This window comes from Paecilomyces variotii (genome assembly GCF_004022145.1).
Source record: "Paecilomyces variotii strain CBS 101075 chromosome Unknown C8Q69scaffold_13, whole genome shotgun sequence".
NCBI classification, from domain to species: domain Eukaryota; kingdom Fungi; phylum Ascomycota; class Eurotiomycetes; order Eurotiales; family Thermoascaceae; genus Paecilomyces; species Paecilomyces variotii.
Window position 1 is genome coordinate 281,891 of NW_021167152.1, and position 20,469 is coordinate 302,359.

General features: G+C 50.3%; 8 protein-coding genes across 8 annotated transcripts; 6 read left to right on the plus strand and 2 right to left on the minus strand.

Moving 5' to 3' along the window:
- Nucleotides 1-223: 223 nt before the first annotated feature.
- On the plus strand, nt 224-2,316 carry C8Q69DRAFT_478920 (cytochrome P450). Its single transcript, XM_028631409.1, has 6 exons — nt 224-693; nt 752-934; nt 1,006-1,471; nt 1,531-1,814; nt 1,867-1,968; nt 2,042-2,316. Exons 1-6 carry the CDS (start codon nt 315-317, stop codon nt 2,278-2,280), a joined length of 1,653 nt encoding a protein of 550 aa, XP_028482011.1. The 5' UTR covers nt 224-314; the 3' UTR covers nt 2,281-2,316.
- Nucleotides 2,317-2,326: 10 nt separating this feature from the next.
- On the minus strand, nt 2,327-3,550 carry C8Q69DRAFT_95617 (S-adenosyl-L-methionine-dependent methyltransferase). The gene is made up of 2 exons (XM_028634216.1): nt 3,190-3,550; nt 2,327-3,129 (listed from the first exon to the last, which is right to left on the minus strand). The coding sequence occupies exons 1-2, from the start codon at nt 3,270-3,272 to the stop codon at nt 2,373-2,375; spliced, it is 840 nt and encodes a 279-aa protein (XP_028482012.1). The 5' UTR covers nt 3,273-3,550; the 3' UTR covers nt 2,327-2,372.
- A 569-nt stretch (nt 3,551-4,119) lies between these two features.
- On the plus strand, nt 4,120-5,358 carry C8Q69DRAFT_95544 (hypothetical protein). Its single transcript, XM_028634215.1, has 4 exons — nt 4,120-4,178; nt 4,231-4,301; nt 4,355-4,459; nt 4,535-5,358. The coding sequence occupies exons 2-4, from the start codon at nt 4,269-4,271 to the stop codon at nt 5,240-5,242; spliced, it is 846 nt and encodes a 281-aa protein (XP_028482013.1). The 5' UTR covers nt 4,120-4,178; nt 4,231-4,268; the 3' UTR covers nt 5,243-5,358.
- A 335-nt stretch (nt 5,359-5,693) lies between these two features.
- C8Q69DRAFT_96057 (Alpha/beta hydrolase fold-1) lies at nt 5,694-7,266 on the plus strand. The gene is made up of 2 exons (XM_028634218.1): nt 5,694-6,574; nt 6,640-7,266. The coding sequence occupies exons 1-2, from the start codon at nt 6,080-6,082 to the stop codon at nt 6,994-6,996; spliced, it is 852 nt and encodes a 283-aa protein (XP_028482014.1). The 5' UTR covers nt 5,694-6,079; the 3' UTR covers nt 6,997-7,266.
- C8Q69DRAFT_96047 (xylose isomerase-like protein) lies at nt 7,267-8,779 on the plus strand. The gene is made up of 2 exons (XM_028634217.1): nt 7,267-8,635; nt 8,737-8,779. Exon 1 carries the CDS (start codon nt 7,537-7,539, stop codon nt 8,593-8,595), a length of 1,059 nt encoding a protein of 352 aa, XP_028482015.1. The 5' UTR covers nt 7,267-7,536; the 3' UTR covers nt 8,596-8,635; nt 8,737-8,779.
- Nucleotides 8,729-11,290, plus strand: C8Q69DRAFT_95473 (hypothetical protein). Its single transcript, XM_028634214.1, has 6 exons — nt 8,729-8,900; nt 8,962-9,103; nt 9,166-9,841; nt 9,904-10,311; nt 10,379-10,403; nt 10,503-11,290. The coding sequence occupies exons 1-6, from the start codon at nt 8,862-8,864 to the stop codon at nt 11,046-11,048; spliced, it is 1,836 nt and encodes a 611-aa protein (XP_028482016.1). The 5' UTR covers nt 8,729-8,861; the 3' UTR covers nt 11,049-11,290.
- Nucleotides 11,291-11,532: 242 nt separating this feature from the next.
- Nucleotides 11,533-16,558, minus strand: C8Q69DRAFT_407830 (ATP-dependent bile acid permease; the record flags this gene model as incomplete). Its single annotated transcript, XM_028628168.1, has 2 exons — nt 11,533-16,426; nt 16,494-16,558. The coding sequence occupies 2 exons, from the start codon at nt 16,556-16,558 to the stop codon at nt 11,533-11,535; spliced, it is 4,959 nt and encodes a 1,652-aa protein (XP_028482017.1).
- Nucleotides 16,559-18,374: 1,816 nt separating this feature from the next.
- Nucleotides 18,375-19,019, plus strand: C8Q69DRAFT_407753 (ubiquitin-conjugating enzyme/RWD-like protein; the record flags this gene model as incomplete). Its single annotated transcript, XM_028628166.1, has 2 exons — nt 18,375-18,501; nt 18,562-19,019. Coding segments are annotated over 2 exons (585 nt in total), but the record flags the coding sequence as incomplete, so codon positions are not given.
- Nucleotides 19,020-20,469: the final 1,450 nt, after the last annotated feature.

Sequence of the window (20,469 nt, forward strand, 5' to 3'; positions counted from 1 at the left end):
TCATGCCGATCGGTGTACATAGCCACTATTTTTCGATTTTCAGCTAACATGGTAACATGCCGGCGGATATTCTAAGAAAAAGGGCCCCCAATCTGCAGCATCGGTCTGCAGGGATAGGATCGACGAGTCAGGTTCCAATGTGAATGTATGAGCTATTGAGCCTAAGCCTAATATTTATGCTCTTGTTTTTTGGGGCCCTGATTGGACAGAGATTGTTGAATGTCTCAAAATTGCCGCGATATATCTAGAGATTCTACCAGCAGAGAGCTCCTCACCATCCATCTTAATGTTCCCATAGTTACTGTACGAAAAAAATGTTGCGAAATAATGTACTTGCAGCCGCCCTAGGTGTGCTCGCACATCAAGTTGTTTTCATACACGGAGAATGGCATTTGAGAGCGCCGGCCGTCGTCATTGTCCATTTTCTTATTGGTATATTCATATATACAACCGAGATATCGAAAGACGAACAGAATGGGCTCTTGTCTGCCACTGTTCTCGTCTGTCTATATCTTGCCTCTCTCCTCTCAAGTATCTCGATTTATCGTCTATTTTTCCATCCTTTAAGGCACTTTCCAGGTCCACGACTAGTAGCATTGACCAAACTATGGCACGTCTGGAAGTGCCGTGATTCCCGCGGCCATCATGTCTTGGATGAATGGCATAAGAGCTACGGAACCTTCGTGCGTACAGGTGAGTATGGTATTTGTCGAGTGTTCAATAAAACTTCGATATTAAAAACTTAGCACAGGTCCTGCAGAAATCACAATTTTCCATCCAGTAGCCTACCAGGCGATGGATGGACCCGGAAACCAGAACACTCGGTCCGACTGGTATGATCTTCTCTATCCACGGATTTCATCTATCTTTACTCGGGACCGAAAACTGCACAGCTCGCGCCGCAAGTTGTGGGAGCGGGCATTAAGCAGGAAAGGTGAGTCGTGTTCAGCCCGACTAAGTAACTAAGTAGCCAAAACCACGCCTGTACTGACACAAAGAGTCAAGCTCTCATGGAATACTATGAAAGAGTTCGGGAAAAGGTTCATACTCTAGAAAGTCTAGTTATGTCCCAGAACTCCCGACCAGTGGATATCAACAAGCTGATGTACTGGTTTGCCTTCGATTCCATGGGAGATTTTGCCTTTAGTGAAGATTTCGGTATGATGAAGAACAAGGCTTGGCACCAGAACATTGTCATGCTGCGTTCTGCTCTCGCATTATTGGGGCCCTTGAGCCCGGCAATTTGGATTCCACGGCTGGGGTTCGCATTCATTCCTGGTCTTTGGAGAGTACGAGACTGGTTCCAAATGTTGGCCTTCTGTGACAAGTGTATGGAACGACGGATGAAACGGAAGGTTGAGAGCAAAGATATCGCGTCGTGGTTTATCGAGGATCATTTAACCCGCGAACATGATAGTAATCGACATCGCTGGCTTAGTGGTGATACTGCCACTCTCGTCGTGGCTGGAAGGTCAGTATCTTCTCACAGATCACTTGAAGCAAAGCTAGCAGCTGATTTATCTATGATAGTGACACAACTGCCCCCAGTCTCTCTATATTGTTTTATTTCCTGGCACGCTATCCAGAGCATGTTGAGAAGATCAACTTGGAGATCATGTCCGTCGACCACGAAGATCCAAATGCCTTGGCGGCCTTGCCGCATCTCAACGGCACTATCAACGAGGCAATGCGCCTTCTGCCAGCGGTGCTTACATTCAGTTCTCGAGTAACGCCCCCTGAAGGTATCACCGTTGAAAACACCTTTATTCCTGGGAATACTAAAATCTGCGCCCCACGCTATACGATTGGAAGACGTGAGTGAAGCTTGCTTCGAACAAAGATTGTATGACTAATTGTCTGGAATAGTTGAGTGTGCTTATGAGCAACCGAATGATTTTATTCCTGAGCGATGGTATAGTCGGCCAGAACTGATCAAGGACAGACGTGCATTTGCTCCCTTTGGAGTCGGTACGCATTCTCTTCATTCCCTTCTTCTTTTGTATGACCCCCTCGAAACAACTCTTAATAACAACAACACTAGGTCACACGAGCTGTGTCGGAAAACACCTCGCCATCGCACAGATCCGGCTTGTTGCTGCCAACCTGATCGCTCGGTATCGTATCGAGTTTGCTCCCGGTGAAGGTAGTGGAGAAGCAGTCGAAAGAGATATGAAGGATCAGCTTACCGCTCGGCCTGGACGATTCCATCTCATTTTTGTGCCACGAAGGATGGATACTTTGCCTGTTGGAAATGAAGAAAGTAAAGGTCTTGTTCAATAGCTATTTCCGGGAATAGGAATTTTGATAAAATATGATTGTTTCTTGGTTCTTGCATTATAATGACAGAGTTTGAGTATAGAAGATCTCCTTGTTTACGGATTTGGAAGGAATCCCCACGAGACATGAATGTCAAACCTCACGTAGCAACCCGACTGGATATCTGCCTCTGCTTGACGCTCCAGTTCGTCCAGCCGTTCTGAGCTCAAGGCGCCGGGAGCGCCCTTCGAGGCCATGAGTCGTGCCCACGAGAATATCGCAGTCATTCCGTTTGCTGTCAGGGCTTTACGCGTTTCCGGGAGTCGATCCGAGCTGACAATGTCCTCCTGCACCTGCTCCAATCCAGCGGCCTTCATATCCTGCGGCAGAGTAGACCAGCCGTGTGAGAACCGAGTCTGCAGGCCATCCCGGAACAAACGTCCCATGAAGCGTGCCGCTGCGACTGTCGATTCCGGCTGGCCACGATAGTGTTGGACTCCAATGAAATTGCACTCCTCCCACTGCATCGCACCCCCAGGCTTCAAAAGCTGTGCCAAGTTCTGTACTACGCTGCTCCATTCATCTGGCTGCAGACCAGCTGCTATCAAGCGAACATGCACTAAGTCATAAGTGCCACGTAATGCCGGAGGCACGGGCTGCCGAGCATCCAGGGTAGATAGGTTGACGTTAGGTGGGCGGCTAGAGGGAGGATAGAATAGGGCTGGCGAAAGATCATATCCATCTAGCGTGGCGGATGAATAAACGGGCGCTAACATGTGGAGGAAGATCCCCGTGCCAGTGCCCACATCGGCGATCCGAGGATTTGGGGGCAGCCGCTGGGCGATTTCAGGATGCACAAGGTAACTCAGGTTTCTGTGCTCGTTGCTAATCAGTAACGATGAAGAAATTTGGCCTGCCTCCGACGGAACTCACTTGGTGAGCAGATCAAACTGCTGATCGAGTCTAGAAGCTTCAGCTTGGTGACGACTCATGACTTCCACGTACGAGTCGGACATGGTGGATAACTCAGGGACCAGTCAACGAATAGATGCGGATGGTATAGTTGATGGATAAGAACTTAGACTCCCGTGAAGGTGCAACAGTTCCTAAATATGCCCCGTCACTCGCAGAATAGAATGCCTACTAACCGCCAGGGTTTCCTGGTATACATCTGCTCCGGGTCATGGCGGCGGTATGTTCGCAATGGAAACTCGAAAAGGTAAGGGGTGTTAAGCTCTCAAGTTGCGCTATCGGCTTCTGCACATCAGATAAACAGAGAATAGTTCCTGATCCGGGGTTCTTAATGCAGATTGCCGCAGGGTGCATATGGCCCCCAAACTAAAGACATCATCTCTTCTTTCCGACCAACACTCAAGCATCAATTGCTAGTGCAACCGTAGTGTATGCATGCTGCATACACTGCTGTTGACATGGATATGAGACGTAATGTCATGTATTCCCGGATGTTACGTGGGGGCCGTTATGCACAGTTGATGTTGTACATAGTGTACAGACTGCATACTCAGGCCCCCAACACTCTGCGCTTTCCCAGTCGATCACCTTGATTATCATTTCACGGACAGATATATCTCTGATAATATGGTGTCGACTTTCTGGAATCATGTTCATTCGAAACGGGGAGCAAGGTTCTGTCTAGGAAGAAGAGAGCAACCATGGCGTACATGGGCTCGCGTGGACCAGCACTGATTGTTGCCAGCCTGGTGCTGCTCGTCCTGGCCGCAACCGCTGTCATTCTTCGCATCATTTCTAGTCACATTCGCAAAAAGCCCTTCAAAGTCCATGACTATCTCGTTTTTCTATCACTGGTAGGTTTCCCAGGACGATTCCGGTCTCCAAATCGTTACTGACGCCTTGACGGTTGTAGTTCTGCTTGACAGGATATGTAATTGACGTTATCGTCGGTATGACTCTCCATCATGTTTTCTGGTAGTAGGCTTTGTTGACCATCCACAGGAGCTGTTGAGGGCGGGTATGGCGACCATGTCTCGGATATGCCGCTTGACAAGTTGACAGTTGCCCTCAAAGTAAGTCATCATCTCGTGTATCACATTAGCCGGCTTACTTGCTGACATTTCAGATATTCTTTGTGTCAGAATGGCTCTGGGCGATCGCGGTGGCTACCTTCCGTTTGGCCATTATTGCGCTCTACGTTGAAATCTTCCAAATAACTACCTTCTACTGGGTCGCGATGGGGACCGGCACTGTAGTTTTCCTCTATTGGGTAGCCACCGTTTTTACCATCGCGCTTCTGTGCCGGCCTATTTCCTATAACTGGGACCGAACGATCCATGGTGTTTGTGGAGAGGTCGTCTTAACTGAATATGCATCAGCTGGGTTTAACATGGGAATCGACTTGTGGGTCGTCTCCTTGCCATTGCCCATGGTATGGCGCCTGCACATGGCAAACCGCAAGAAGTTGGGCGTCACGGGCACCTTCGCGCTAGGAATTATGTACGTATTCTTTGCTGTCCTACTCGCACGATGGACCGTCTGGATTAATCCCAAGCGATACAGAACGGCGGGCATCAACCTTGGCCGGGCGATTCAGACCAAGGTCTGCCCTTCTGACGATCTCACGTATTGTGCGCGGGACAGCTCGATTCTTGTCATCGCCGAGATGACCGCGGGGATCCTTGTTGCTTGTGTTCCGACCTTTGGGTCAGTACTATTCCGACGCAAAAATGACAAGAGTTTACCGCGATACGACGACGCACCCCCAACCATTGGATCAAAACGCCGCCGCGACCGACCTATTCCACCGGGCGAGTTCTCGTTTGACGACGATTTTGCGATCAAATCACCTGGGATGCAAGGCCCAAACAAGATAGGCCCAGGCGCGCACATTGAGCCGGGTAAGCCGGGAGGCGGGCGAGGTCCCTGTGAAATAGTCGTGACAAGGGACTTGGATGTCTCGAGCATAGACCTACAGCCGCTGACAATGGAAATCCCAAGAAGTTCAGTATAGCGTGTAAAAATGGGAATGATTCTTTTTCTTTTTTTCTGTCTTTCTTTTTTTCACCCCTGCTCTTGTGTTGTATATACTATACTGTGCTGGTTCCAACAATCAGAGACAGATCCTGTCCCAGTCTGTAGCAATATGCGAATCTGATAGCAGTAGGCGCCGCCCATAATCGAGTCCACATCCTGGCTAGTTGGTCTTTGAGTCGTCTATATAGAGTATGGCCCATGCGTTGGATCAATTGTGTACTCGTCGAGACGAACTGACTGAGACTTCAGCGAGTGTGGGGGCCAATGACTCACATAGAGCAACCTGACGCTGTGATGTGTTTCTGTGGGTTTGATGACAGGAACTGTTTCTCCTCCATAATTCAGCCCCAAACTGTGTCTGCATGCGGAGTGAGATTTTGAATTTGAATCCCTGCTTAGTTTCTTGCCAGGTGGGCCAAGTGTCAGGACATCAGATCAGAACCCCTCACAAGCCTCGAGTGCTTCTGATAGTCACAGGAGCCACATGCATGGGGTGAAGTTCTTTGTCTGTATCCAGGCCATGCCCTTCTGCCTCGACAGATAGACCTCCCGGTGCAAATCATTGACTATTGACCATTAATAACCATCGCACAAACCAGACGAACTCTAGTCTGCCCCTCCAAGGCTCGGTCCTTTGTTCTGAACTAGTTCAAGGTCAGCGTTGCAGGAAGCAGGAAGGCGCAGGGACTGGGTGAATGAAACTCATATATTGAGCTCCCCTCCCCGCGCCAGTGTCTTTCTCCCTTGTCAGTGGCACACCTACATTCAGACCAGTCAAATCGAGTTGGTTGTCGACCGGTTGCTTGACATTATCATGGACAGTTCTCTTGCGAATCTGGCTGTGGTCGTCTGCCATGGATCGTACCACACGCCTGCCCCCTATGAGGCCTTCCTCCAGGCAATAAGGGCCCGCGGCATCGAGGCCTACTGTCCGCAGCGTCCATCCAGCGACCTCAGCAAGCTCAATGTTGGCGATGTCAATAATCCCGATTTCGACCGGGGGCCTCCCGAGGGAGGCTATCCCACCGAAGCCGACGATGCAGAGGTTATCGTCGAACTTCTGAAAAAGTTGATCGACGAGGAGGGCAAATGGGTATTGCTAGTTGGCCACTCGTCTGGCGGCTGGGTGGCTACTGAGGCGGCCAAGCCAGAATTACAAGCAACCACTCGCAAAGCTGAAGGAAAACAAGGCGGCGTGGTTGGGATTTTCTATATGGGCGCGTTTATCATCCCCGTTGGAGAATCGGTGCATAGCTTCTTCCAACCCAAGGATCGCCCCGTCGTCGCTCCGCCATTCATGAGATTCCATGTGAGTCTCTGTTCCAGTGTCGTTCCTTTTTGATCAATGCTAATGGTTCTGTGCGCTTATTGCAGAAGCACGGTCTTGATGGCCTGGGCACAGTCACAGATGCGCGCCAGTATTTTTTCAATGACCTTGACGAAGAGTCTGCAAAGAAATGGGCTGCAACCTTGACGGCGGGGGCTGTGATGCCTGTGCGCCTCACAAACAACGCCTATGCAACTGTTCCCTGCGCATACCTCGTTCTTGAGAAAGACCAGACTCTTTCCCCAGAATATCAGGAGGGCATGGTGGCCCTGCAGAACCAGAAAGGCACACCCCCCTTTACCATGTATTATGCACCATCTGGTCACGCACCGTATCTCAGCTGGACGGAGGGACTCGTCGGTAAACTGGAAGAGTTTGCAAGAAAGGTTCTGCCATCCCAGTAGAAATGCTTGAGTGTATTTGTTAGCTGCATGTTCTCTGCAGAAATAAGACAGAATCTTAATCGGTCCGATATACACATCCACGACATCAAAGTAGCTAGAGAGGATTGACTCGGCTAGGATAGCAACATCGCTCCTTTGAGCGGCCAGGAGTAGATCGATCCCAGAGAAGCAGTAACCATAAGTTCGCTTTTTGTGCGCAAGCCACCCCTCGAGGCGAAAGAGAAACTGTCGCTACACCATTTCTTAGAGTTATATCTAGATCACTTCACTTTACACATCACCAGCAAGGACGACATAACAATGAAAACACTCTCTCTACACAACATCAAGCGGGGAAGTCTGAGATAAGAAAGGAAGCCCCACAGTATTAGAAATACAGACTGCGATAACCACGTGTAACTATGGCCTAAATTCAAAGCACATACATACATATACTGTATGTTTGAACGATATATAATTCTGAGGCTTCTCCCTCTTCTCAGCTAACTCACTCTGCCTGGTTTCCGGCTCTCTGCTTTTTCCAGCATCTCCGCTTCCGCCATGCCCAACTTCGGGAAAATCAACGGCCCCGCCATCTTTGTGGCGCAATACCTCTCAGATGAAGCACCATTCAATAGCCTAGACGGAATTGCTCAATGGGCAGCAAGTCTCGGATTCAAAGGAATACAGATCCCCGTCGACGACAGGTTGATTGATATCGAGAAAGCCGCAAACGACCAGGCATACTGCAACGATTTGTTAGCCACACTCAAACACCACAACATCCAGTTGACAGAGCTATCCACACATCTTCAAGGGCAGCTGATCGCTGTTCATCCGGCTTATGATATCCTATTCGATGGTTTTGCACCACAGGATGTCCGCGGAAACCCCCCGCGACGGGAAGAGTGGGCTCGAAAGATTCTCTTTTCAGCAGCCAAGGCTTCCAAAAACCTCGGATTGACAGCTCATGCCACATTCAGCGGATCACTCTTATGGCCATATATGTATCCCTGGCCACAGCGGCCGGAGGCATTGGTTGAGAAAGGGTTCAGCGAACTTGCGGCTCGCTGGAAGCCGATCCTTGATGCGTTCGATGAAGCGGGCGTTGATCTCTGCTATGAAATCCACCCGGGAGAGGACCTCCATGATGGAGTCTCTTTCGAGCGATTCCTCGCAGCAGTTGGTGGGCATCGACGAGCCTGTATCCTTTACGACCCTAGCCATTTCGTACTGCAGCAGCTCGATTACCTTGGCTTTCTCGATTTGTATCACGACCGCATCAAAATCTTCCATGTCAAGGACGCAGAGTTTCTGCCAGACGCACGCCAAGGTGTCTATGGTGGATTCAGTTCCTGGACAGAACGAGCCGGTCGGTTCAGGGCTCTCGGAGATGGCCAGGTAGATTTCAGAGGCATTTTCACAAGACTGATAAAGAACAGCTATAGCGGATGGGCCGTTTTGGAGTCTGAATGTGCATTTAAGAACAAGATGACCTGCGCTGAAGAGGGGGCTAAGTTTATAGCAAGCCACATATTCCCTGTTGCGGAATCGAGCTTCGATGACTTTGCTGGATCGGAAATCAGTGATGACCAGGTTTCCAAGATATTGGGGATTTGATATATTGTATATAGTGAGAGTCGACTCGCAGTTAATACAGGTATGTACGCTCTCCGAGGCTATCCTTCCGTGCGGGCAACCGAGGTCCGCGTACTCACATGGGGTAACAAGTAACTCAATTGAGATCAACAACATTCACAGTCCTATAACTAAATGCTACAAGTTCAATACAGCTATCAATTTCAAACAAAAAAACTAAAGACGCGGTCGAAAACAAGCCCGGATATTCAACTTATACCGAACGACATAGATTTTGAACCTCCAGAATGTCCGCGTCGATCGTGAAGCGACCCGTGAGAATATGTGTTCGTCGATGAACTCCCCTCTGTATTTCATTGCCACGACATTCTGACCATATTACGCTAGGGAGTAAGCGGCTCTGTGCTGGACCGGCGTCATGGATTCAAAATGGCAGCAGAAGCTGAAGAGCAAATTGATGTCATCATTGGTGACTGGATGTCTGAGGGGAATATGGTCTCTGCTGCTTTTCGCAAGTTGGGCCGAACAGGTAAGTAAATAGACCTACTGCAACTCCACAACTCGAGAAACGATGTTAACTGGTCCCCACAGACGACGGGCAGGGAGATCCTGGATATGAAAAGTCATTCCTACCATCTATTGCGAGCTCCCTACCGACAATCGCCCGAAAGGGAATCAAGGTAGTTGTGAACGCTGGCGCTAGTGATCCAGAGGCTCTCTCCGTCGCAGTATCTGAGGTCGTTCAGAAACAAGGCCTGAGTCTCAACACAGCCTGGGTCACTGGGGACGAAGTTATCGACCAGATTCGCGATGGCCTGAGACGCGGAGAGCCGGTGCTCTACAGTCTCGAGACACATGAACCTCTCCGGTCCCTACCAGAGGACATCGTCTACGCCCAGGCTTACTTGGGAGCTGCTGGGATCTCCGAGGGGCTTCGTCAAGGTGCCGATATTGTCATTTGTGGCCGTGTCGCAGACGCCAGTCTTGTAGTAGGAGCGGCAAACTGGTGGCATGGATGGACGCGCGATCAGCATCAGCAACTCGCTTCTAGCCTTGTGGCCGGCCATCTGATCGAATGTTCCACTTACGTGACGGGGGGGAACTTCTCAGGCTTCAAGTCTGTTCCAGGTCTAGGAAACCTAGGCTTCCCCATCGCGGAAATCAGCCATGATGGAGATATCATCATCACTAAATTGGCAAAAACAGGGGGACACGTAACTACAGATACCGTCACGGCACAGCTTCTCTACGAGATCCAAGGCCCTCTGTATGAATACTTGCCCTAACAGAAGAAACATTCCCAATCCAATTTCTAACCTATGGAAAAAGCTACTTCAACTCAGACGTCACAGCCCGACTTGACAATATATCCCTAACACAACTCGGCCTCGATCAAGTCCGCGTCCAGGGAATTGGTGCCCTACCACCTCCACCAACGACAAAGGTCGGCCTTACCGGGAAACGACGATACAAAGCCGAAATCCACTGGTCATTAGTTGGCCTAGACATTGCTGAAAAGGGAGAGCTGCTCAAAGCCAATATCTTGACCAGTCTAGGACAAGAAGCCATATCGCGTATCTCTCTGCTCAAGTTCGATACCTATGGCGTGTGTCCCGAAAACCCAGACTCACAGAATGCGGCTACAGTCGATTTTAGAGTATTTGCACAAGCTGCGTCGAGAGAAGCTCTATCGCCAGAGTTCTTCTTGCAGCCAATACTGAATGTGATCATGTGCTCGTGAGTCCCGGCCCTTACTTACTTAGTCTATAGCATTCGAAGTCAATACTGATGAACTACATTCTAGATATCCCGGAGCAACAATGCAACCGGTATGAACACACACACACACACACACCTCTCTAAACTAAACTAAACCCTTTCACTCATTCATCCCACAGACAATGCTAACATCTATCTCATTATCAAAGTCCCTCGCATCCGCACTCCCCCAACCATACAGTGAATACCACGTTACACTCATCCCACAGAACAAACTAAACCACACAGTCCACATCAACGGACAACCACACCCTATCCCACCCCCTCCTCTCACACAAACCTACCCACCAGAACAAAAAAGCCACGACCCCCTCAACCCCCCCGACATAAGCAGCTTCGGCGAGACAATCCCAGGTCCAATCGGATGGATCGTCCACGCCCGCTCCGGCGATAAAGGCTCCAACGCCAACGTCGGCTTCTGGGCCCGAGACGACGAAGAATATACCTGGCTTTGTAGTTTTCTAACGGTTCGCCGGATCCAGGAGCTATTGGGAGCGGAGTATAAACCAGGGAGTCGAATTGAACGGGTTGAGTTTCCTGGCCTGCGCGGTGTTCATTTCGTGTTAAATGGACATTTGGATCGTGGTGTGAATAGTACGAGTACATATGATATTTTGGGGAAGAATGTGGCTGAGTATTTGCGTGCGAGATATGTGCCGCTGCCGAAGAAGTTTTTGGTTAAAGGGAAGATTTGATGAAATCTTATCTATGTGTGCATGATTCGGCGAGCGGTAAATACTATCGAGGGGTGAAATGGCCGAAGAGAATGGGCATAGGGGTCAATATCATAGCAAATCCGTAGGGATGTCATGGTTAGAAGAATGGAACTCTCATTACTATTGACTTTTCCCTTATCAGCTCTGGTCTATCAATCTATATAAGACATGTCTGGCGGTGGCGAAAGTTCCGGTGATAAAGCCGGGAAGTATACTGGCCTCAAACAACGTCCCTGCTAGAGTTGGAAAAAGATTAGACATGAATCGACCAAGCGTCCGAGGGTGCGCCAATGGGCGGCTAGGAATAACAAGCTAAAAATCAAACAGCCTCCCAGAAATAGACATTCAAAAAGGAAACGAAGAACGTCATGAAACTAAAAGGTCATCGTACCCGCACACAGACGCAGCAGGCGTAGACGCGTATAAACGATGGTACGGTATATTCAGGGAATATGCAGTGCATCTAAGAATCATCAACAAGCCTCTTCTGATCCCAGGCCTTCTTTGCACCGTCCAGAAGGACATCCATGTTACCACTGTTTTCACACATGCCACGGAAGCTACCTCCTTCCTTGCTGATCAACGTCCACGGGTGATCGAACTCGACGACCTCACCATGGTCCAACACGAGTACTTTATCATAATCAATGATCGTCTGTAGACGATGAGCGATGGTAATGATAGTGCTGTCCTTTAGTTCTCGAAGAGTTTCTTGAATCTTGGCATCGGTGGCATAATCGATGGACGCTGTTGCTTCGTCCATCATCAAAATCCGCGGGTTCTTCAGAAGAGCTCGGGCCATGCAAAGCAGCTGACGCTGGCCTTGAGAGAGGTTAGAACCAGACTCTGACACCGGGGTCTCCAGGTTGCGGAATATGTTCTTATTGTCTTGAAACACAGCAGCAGTACCGTCACTTCCGTTGGGTGTAGGAGAGGCGGTCTCGGCCTCGGACAAATTGCTGGTCGTCGGTGTTGCTGACCCTGATGTATCAGAGCCGAGCAGGTGCACCCGGCGTAACGCCGTGAGAATCTGCTCGTCCGTGAACAGACCGAAGGGATCAAGATTGCTACGGATGGTTCCCGTGAAAAGAGTGGGATCTTGAGGGACAATGGTGATTGCCTCGCGCAGATCCTGCAGGCCGATCTTCCCAATATCCACATCATCGATGATAATTTGCCCTTTCTCGGCTTCAAGACCGCGGAAAAGAGCAAGAGCAAGAGAACTCTTACCAGCGCCAGTGCGACCAACGATCCCCACCTTTTCGCCTGCCTGGACCGTGAAAGTGACGTTTTTGAGCACCGGGTCAAGGTCTGGTCTGTACCGCGTAGTGTAGTCAATGAACTGCAGAGAACCCCTAGTCGGCCAGCCAGGTGGTGGACGGGAGTCAGGAATGACCGCGTCTGCCTCTTGGTCCACCTCGAGGTATTCCTTAACACGTTCAACCGAGTTCATGTTCTGCTGAGCTTCTGCATAAAGTCGGACGAGCCAAAGTATATTCTCCGTGAAGGTAACGGCGTATGTCAGTGACAGACCAGCCGCTCCTGCGTCAATCTTGCCGACACTCAGGATCACAAATGTCGCTGAGAAGAAAGAGACCAGGGCACCTGTCATGTCAACGCGGTATGCGAGCCAACGGTTGCAAGCCCATAGATACAGGTGAGGACGATTGTATGAATTTATACGGCGATGGTTGTCCAGAATGAAACGTTGTTCATCCCCGTATGCACGAATAGTGACAATTCCATGCAGAGTCTCGCCAAACTGTTGGTACAGAGGGCTCCGTTGCACCGATTCAAGTCTCTTCAAATCCCGGGAGGAGTTTAAGTAGACCGCTCCAAGCGCTGCATATACCATAGTGATAAAGATGCCTGCTATCAGAAACCCCGGCGTGATGACGGAAATGAGGATCACAATCATGATCACTGAGGCCATGCAGTGAAGCATGCCGATTGCGACAGGGGCGACCTCCTGATCCACGGCCTCCACGTCCTTTGAAAATCGATTCATCAGTTGGCCCAAGGGTGTAGAATCGAAGAATCGGAACTTAGCGTGAAGAACAGCCTTGAGGAGACGCCCATGTATCTTCCACGATGCATGCAACGAACCCCAGAACAGGACGGCCTCCCTAGTCATGGAGATGATCACGTATGCGATACCCAGAAGTGCATAGACCCCAAGGTAGTACGAGACGTTAACATTGCCATCAGTTGAGCCGTTAGAATTCATATTGAGCTGGTGTGCACCCCATGACGTTGTTCGTGGCACACTCCCAGAGATGAAAGACGGGAACTTGAAGTTCGCAACGGCGGCATATGTGCCAGCAGCATCCGGCTCGGCCTTCTCATTGTGGTACGCGTTCGCCCACTGTCTGATCCAGATATTGGTGGACACAGAGCCGAGCTGCTGGGCACAGAAGACGGCGACAGCGATAATCCAGAAATACCAGGGGCCCATGGAGTCAAGATACATCTTAATTGTTGACATCTTGACACTGCCAACAGCCTTCGACTCCGTCAAAGCAGACTTTCCTGCCTTCGATGCTGAGCCATTTGCTGTACCATCTGCATCACCATTCGGTTCGTGTTCACCATTGGCATGCTCTAACTGCTCCTCAAGATTGGACGGGACCCGCGATGACAGATGAGAGCCGCCTCTTGAAGTTGGCCTTGACTTGAGAAGGTCTTCTCCGAGAGCTCCGGAGGCTGCCACTTCATCCGGTGGACCCTGCACCGAGATTCTGCCGTTATCAAGAACAACAACATGATCAGCTTGGGGGGCAGTCAAGGCAACATTGTGCGTAACGAGCACGCAAGTCCGGTTGAACATCAGTGGCCCCATTATTGCCTCCTGGAATATGTGTTTAGCGGTGTGAGAGTCGACAGCACTCAGACAATCGTCTAGAAGAAGGTGCCTGGCTCTACTATACATGGCACGAGCTAATGATATCCTCTGCTTCTGTCCGCCAGAGAGACTGATTCCCTTCTCACCGACGAGCGTCTGGTCTCCAGCATCTAGAATAGAAAGATCACGTTCGAGGGCACATGCTTTGATCACAGAATTGTAGCGTCGCTTGTCGAAAGGTGACGCGAAAACAATGTTCTCTTTAATAGTGTCATTGACCAACCACGGTTCCTGAGCACAATACGCAACACTCTCTGTGAGCAATGTCTCGGGGTCTAACGGGATCTCTGCGCGACTGCGACCACCACCTGGCAGATAGACCTTTCCTTCGATGAGATTCATCTCTCCCAACAGAGCCATCAGTAGTGATGTCTTCCCTGATCCAGTTGGGCCCGCAATCACGTTGAGCTTTCCAATTTGGAAAGAAACATCCAGGTTGATCAAACGGAAAGAGTCTGCGATGTTCTCACCCGAGCGGTCATGGGAGTCTTTCTTCGGAGCGGCCCAGGTTAGCGTGGCTCGTTCCAAGGCGATCTTAGGCGGCCCTTCCACACTGTCACGGAGCTGGTCGTACTTTTCAGTTTCGTCCTCATTGAGATATTTCTCTACTCTGTCAATCGAGACCTTGGATTCCTGCACGTGGGCGACCATATCGGCGAGCTGATCCAATGGGACACGAAGCAGGGAGAACATCGACAGAGCCGGGAAAGCAATCGACGGAGTCAAGCGCTTCTTTTCGACAACGGTGTAGAGGAAGAATGAGGTGAATGTGATCAGGATTGGTGTCCCGTACCATACAGTCGCAGCAATAGACCAAATAATGTAACGTCGGCGTAGGGCCTTGAGTTCCGCTCTCCTCTTCTCGTTGACGATATCCTCGAACCGTTGCTCCCAGGCGAAGTACTTGATGATTCGTATGTTCTGGAGGACTTCGTTGGTGGAGTGAATTCGGGCATCCGTACTCGCCAAGATCTTATTCTGGACCTGTCTGAACATGCGCGCGATGTAGACGTTTACGGGAAGAATCAGGACCATCAATGCGATGCCGGCGAAGGAGCTAAACCCGAGGATCCGATACAACAGAACCACCGCCATAATAACCTGTACGGGGACACTAGCCCACAAGAAGTGCAGGTAAGCGCCTACCTCACTGACCTTGAAAGAATCGATCGCCATCAGGTTGATGATAGTCCCCACGTTGGCTTGCGCGACGTCTTCGGCCTTCTTCACAAGTTCACTATCCGTCTTGACATCGGCTTTCTTCTTTCGCCCAAAAGAGAGGATCTTTTTCTTCAACTTTTGTGGCTCATTTTCCTTCTTCTGCGGCGCGTCAGGGGACACACCCGCCTTCCGGCGCAGCGCTTTGGAATAGATCTCACCGATAATGATCGCTCGCAGCTTCACACCCAGCTTTCGCCCGATCCAGAGAGCCTGTCCGTCGGCCGTACCTTGTACAGCACCCGAGCAGAAGAGCAGAATGGCGTAGAGCCAAGCCGCATTGCGTGGGGTCGAGCGTGGATCTTCCACGTATTCAAGGATCGCCTTCAAAAGCAGAGTCGGCATAAATGTGAACAGGTTGGAGAATATCGTCCACGCTCCTTGCAGCAATAGCATTCTGCGGAAGTAGGCTAACAGTCTCCAGACAAGTGCTGTTGTCCTCCCGGCACGACGGAAGTCTTCGAGTACCGTAGCCGCCTGCTGCCCAACTGTCAGGTTCCATACGTCCTCGAGTTCCAGCGCCCTCCTGTATCCCTTCAGCACGAGCGGGTCCAGCCATGAAAAGGTAGCCAGCGAGAGCAAGCTCGCCCTCGGATCCCTTGGCGGCTCGAGTCCATCTTCATATTGAACCAAAACACTCTTGTTTCCTCTTCGCGTGGTCAAGGCGATTAACAATAAAACTGTTGATAGAGCGAACTCTGTAGATGTAAGGATAACTGCGCGTTTGGACAGCGGATGGATAATGGCCGATCGGAACACGCTGACGGTCAAGAGCCACTGGATGCCGTAGAGGATGGCGGTATGGTTCCAGATCCTTGGGAATGAACGAAGATTCAGCGCGGAGAGCAAAAACCTCAGCGAGACCAAAAATAACAAATAAGACCATGAGACCAGTCTGGCTATGGCTGGCACGGTGCCATGACGTCCCCACCCATGAGTACTAAGAGCTGCGATGCTGATGGCGACTTCTCCGGTCAAAGCGATCGCTTCCAAAGCCACGAAGGTCAGCTCTCCCCGCGGACGATCCAATTCGTAGTGTACATCCGAGTCTCGCTCCGCCTTCCGCAGCACCGGTTCCTCCTCCTCACCATCATGGCTGGTCTCTGGGACTGCACCGTTTGCGATTGGTGTGTATGCGAACCCTTTCGATGACGAAAAACGGCGGTACACGAACTGGGCGAGAAGGAAAAATAAGGAGATTCCGCAGGCCGTCAAAGGAAAGATAGTTTGCAGATAGCTGCCATTAGATGTTAGAGCTCCCTTGGTTCTTATGCGACGCAAAGATGCAGGATGAGGTCACTTACTTGCGCTGAAAGCAACGGCTAAGGTCGTCAATGACCCAGACGGGGCCATGACATTGCGATACCATTGCGGGCAACACAGATGGCGACAGAGTACGAGCAGGAAATTGAAGTTTTCCCAGCTACTCCTCTGGCATCGAGTCGTTGGTGTTACAGACCCTCCAGTGAAGACCGTCTCAACCAGTAAGCGGCGTTATTGCCAACTACCTTCCGCAACGGACACCCCGGACAGAACTGGCATGGCAGGACTGTGGAGGAGTCGCGGAGCGTCAGTCTGATCAACCGCACGACGATCGAGCAGTTGAAAATCGCACCTGTTGGGATTGGATGGTGTGAAAAGAAGAGAAACGATGGGGGAGAAGTTGGAGTGACGCGCAGGAATAATGGAGCGGCCAAGGTCGAGACTACAAGCAGGATCGACGGGCAACCGAAGGGCGTCACGAGCGACCCAACTGTGTCTCTCTTTTTTTTCTTTCTCAACTCCACCGCTATGAAGGGGTCCGCAGTAGGATTCTACGATCCCGTATCTGCTAATAATGCTAGCTCTATGCTAGTCTACCAGAGAAAAGGACAGGTTGATACCTATTATGACTGTATTTGCTCCCAAGGGCAATGGTTCTGCTCCAGACCGCGCGAGACTAACTATGACTCTATGGATCTCCGATAGATAGTTTAAGTACATACATACATTCTCCAGGGCGTTTCTGGCTGAGCAGCAGAACCTGCTAGCTAACAACTACCCCACCACTACTAATCCTCTATGCTCTATCAGTCGACCGGGGAAGCCGGAGACGCCGTCAGTACAAAAAGTTCCCCCAGCCAGAGACTTCGCTTAGCGACGCTAAGTACTGTACACTACGACTCTGGCATCAAGGGGACCCGTTGGAAGGACGATCGATGTTGGGCTAGACTAGAGCTGAGGGCGTGTCGTTGATGATAGGCGATAACGACTCAAACCGACTCTCTTCGTCTTCTTTTGCAGGGCGTTCTATCCCCCGTGATGCCATCGACTACCTACGAGTATTTTGCAATGAGGGTTTCAAGAGCAATCGTCCGACGCAAGGCCCCGTCACGTCAATGGCGCAAGACATTCTTCCTTTGAGGTCTTCGGGTGGGAACGGGCCGTTTAATGGTTCATCTGGTCGGAGTCCACATACAGTAATGGAGGCTTGCGCGACTAAAAATAATACTCCGTACTCTGCAACGCTCCCGGCAAGAGAAAGTCTCTACTCAGCGGTGGCGACCGATGGGAGCAAAGTCTGCAGAGAGCATACATCTCAATAGGAGCGGAGGCTCTGTGGGTTCCCGATGGTTCAGTTGTTGGGGAGAAATAATGATGATTTGTCCTGTTCATCATCTGGTTGCAAAAGGTATTAATTATTATTATTGATTAATGAACGGTGAAAGAAAGGGCCGGATGATCTGCTAAGCCCTTTGTCCGTGACTCTCACCGCTCCACCCCCCATCGCCACTAAATAAGGGCCTCCTGCCCATCCGGGCTTTTCTAAGATAACATAGCTGCGTTCCTATCGCCACTAACGCATTCACTCACTGCAACACTTCCCACTTCCCCCCCCCCCCATTCTGTTCTCCCAGCCACTTCGAGGGCTACTGTGCTGCTGTCAGGGCAAATAATTCGTACCAGCCGTTGGTCTCAACGGAAGTCTGTGCCTGAATCGGTCACATTCCGCTCCCTGGTCAGCCACGCAGCGGGGAACTAGAATACGTGCGGAGCAGCCATGGCTGAACGGATACTCATGAACGAGTATAAGTCTTTGGCACAAGAGAAATGGGTCAATATTGAGGTCCGTCATGTCTATCCCTCCTGTTAGGAACTTCGAGGAACACAAAGAGTCGGTTATGCTAACACGGCGGGGTTATTAGTTGAACGAGGATGACATCTTCAACTGGAACATTGGACTTATTGTCCTCAACCCGGATTCTCTGTACTATGGCGGTTACTTCAAAGCCAAGATGACTTTTCCCAACAACTACCCGTACTCACCACCAGGTAAGGAACTACGCTCTAGGATCAACCGGTGAGGTCGCACGCTGACAAGGGTAACTCTAGAATTCCGGTTCCTGCGCCCCCTTTACCACCCGAACATCTACGAGGACGGCAAGCTGTGCATATCGATCCTTCATGCTCCAGGTGAGGATGAAATGTCGGGTGAATTGGCCGCAGAACGGTGGTCGCCAGCGCAGCGGGTGGAGTCGGTGCTGATATCCATCTTGTCGCTCCTGGATGATGCAGAAGTGTCTTCGCCGGCGAACGTGGATGCCGGAGTGATGTTGCGGCGTGAGCCCGAGAAATACAAGGAGATCGTGAGGGAGAACGTGGAGGCGTCTAAGAAGGACATCCCGGAGGGCTTCGTCATGCCGACCCACGAATCTACCATGAAGCGTCCCGTCGAGAAGACGGATGATCTCGACTTCTGGGCTGACAGCGACGACGACGATGTGTTTGGCGGCAGCGACTCTGATGAGGAAATGAACTTCGACAGTGAGGACGAAGAGGAGAGCTCTTAACTGATGCTACTCCGCAGGTCCTCACGTCCAGAGGGGTGGTCAGTAGTTATTTCGCAGCTACCGTTGCGTCCTCGGTCGGTAATTCTCGACAGTTAGTCCATGGGCGATGTTTCCATTTCAATTGCATAGCGGGAGGCGCATACGGATCGGGCATGCATACAATAACTCCATGTCGTTCCGCAGATACCACCTGTCCCTCATCAGGTTTTGCTCATGGGTTGGCATCTGCAGTTTTCTTTCATTCCCAGGTTGAGAGACGCCCATGCCTCATCTCAAGCTTTCCTATCATCGGTAGCGGCATATTACAGGGAAAGGCGTTGAGAAGATGGCGTTTTGTTCTGTTCGGGATCTCTTCCATATATTCAAGCGTTGACAACTAGATACCTCCATTAATTTACTAGAATAATTTCCTTTTTTTGATTTTTATCCGAACGTTCAAGTACCTGTTCCCGTCTCATCCGATCTAGTGGCATCGTCCCAGGTACCGCCCAGGTCATCCCTGTTCCCCCGCCCCACGGTGTTCATCCGATGTCGCTGTACGATAAGTATCAAGTGTTTTCCCCCTTTACAGGTCTTACTTCGGATGAGACTGACTACACCAACCTCCATCTGGCTTGCCCATACCATCCCCTCTTATCTTATCACACGCGTAGTAGGGATAATATGCAGTAGACCGATCACACGACCATTACTGCCCCGCGCATCGTGCCCGTCAAGGGTTGAATCCGATTATCCCTGTCCTTTGTTTCTGACTAGTTGTGAGCACGTGCCCCAAAATCGAATTCCAGATTGTAGATATCCTAGCTGTCATTATCTGAATAAAAATGCGCTGATATTGAAGGCAAAAGATATAGCACTCCTATTTTTCTTTCCTTGACTCGACATGCTCTAAATAGTGGGTGTACCGAAATACGATCCTGATCTTCCACGCCGTACCCATTCTTATCCGCGCTCCAAAGATCGCGCAGTGGGTACAAACATTCCACATCTATCTAATTTTGACCCTCTATCCAAAAGACCATCGAGATTAGACGCGGGATTGCGGGTACCATACATGTAAGGGATCCGATCCCTAACCTGGTTCTAAGCGTAAGTTACCAGCCTCCTGGGAACGGAATCTTGTTTTTTTCCCTGGAATAAATACTCCGTAAAAGTGCTCGCGATCTACAGACTTTATCTACGTCACGGTGTCCATCCCCTGTTTCCCCGGATTTACAGAAGGTTTTGTTGATGATTGGGCTTAGGAATGTTGTCGCACTGGAGATGGGCTTAGTTATGACTTGTTGGATGTAACTACATAGAATATGAAATGGGCCTGTTAGTTTCTAGTAGTTTGGAAAGGCTATATATAATGCTGTCTGTTTATGGATATGGATAGTAGTTAGTTGTCTTGTCTCAGTAATAAATGGATCTTGCTAGTTACTTGCTGAGGAAATATAATATCCTATCC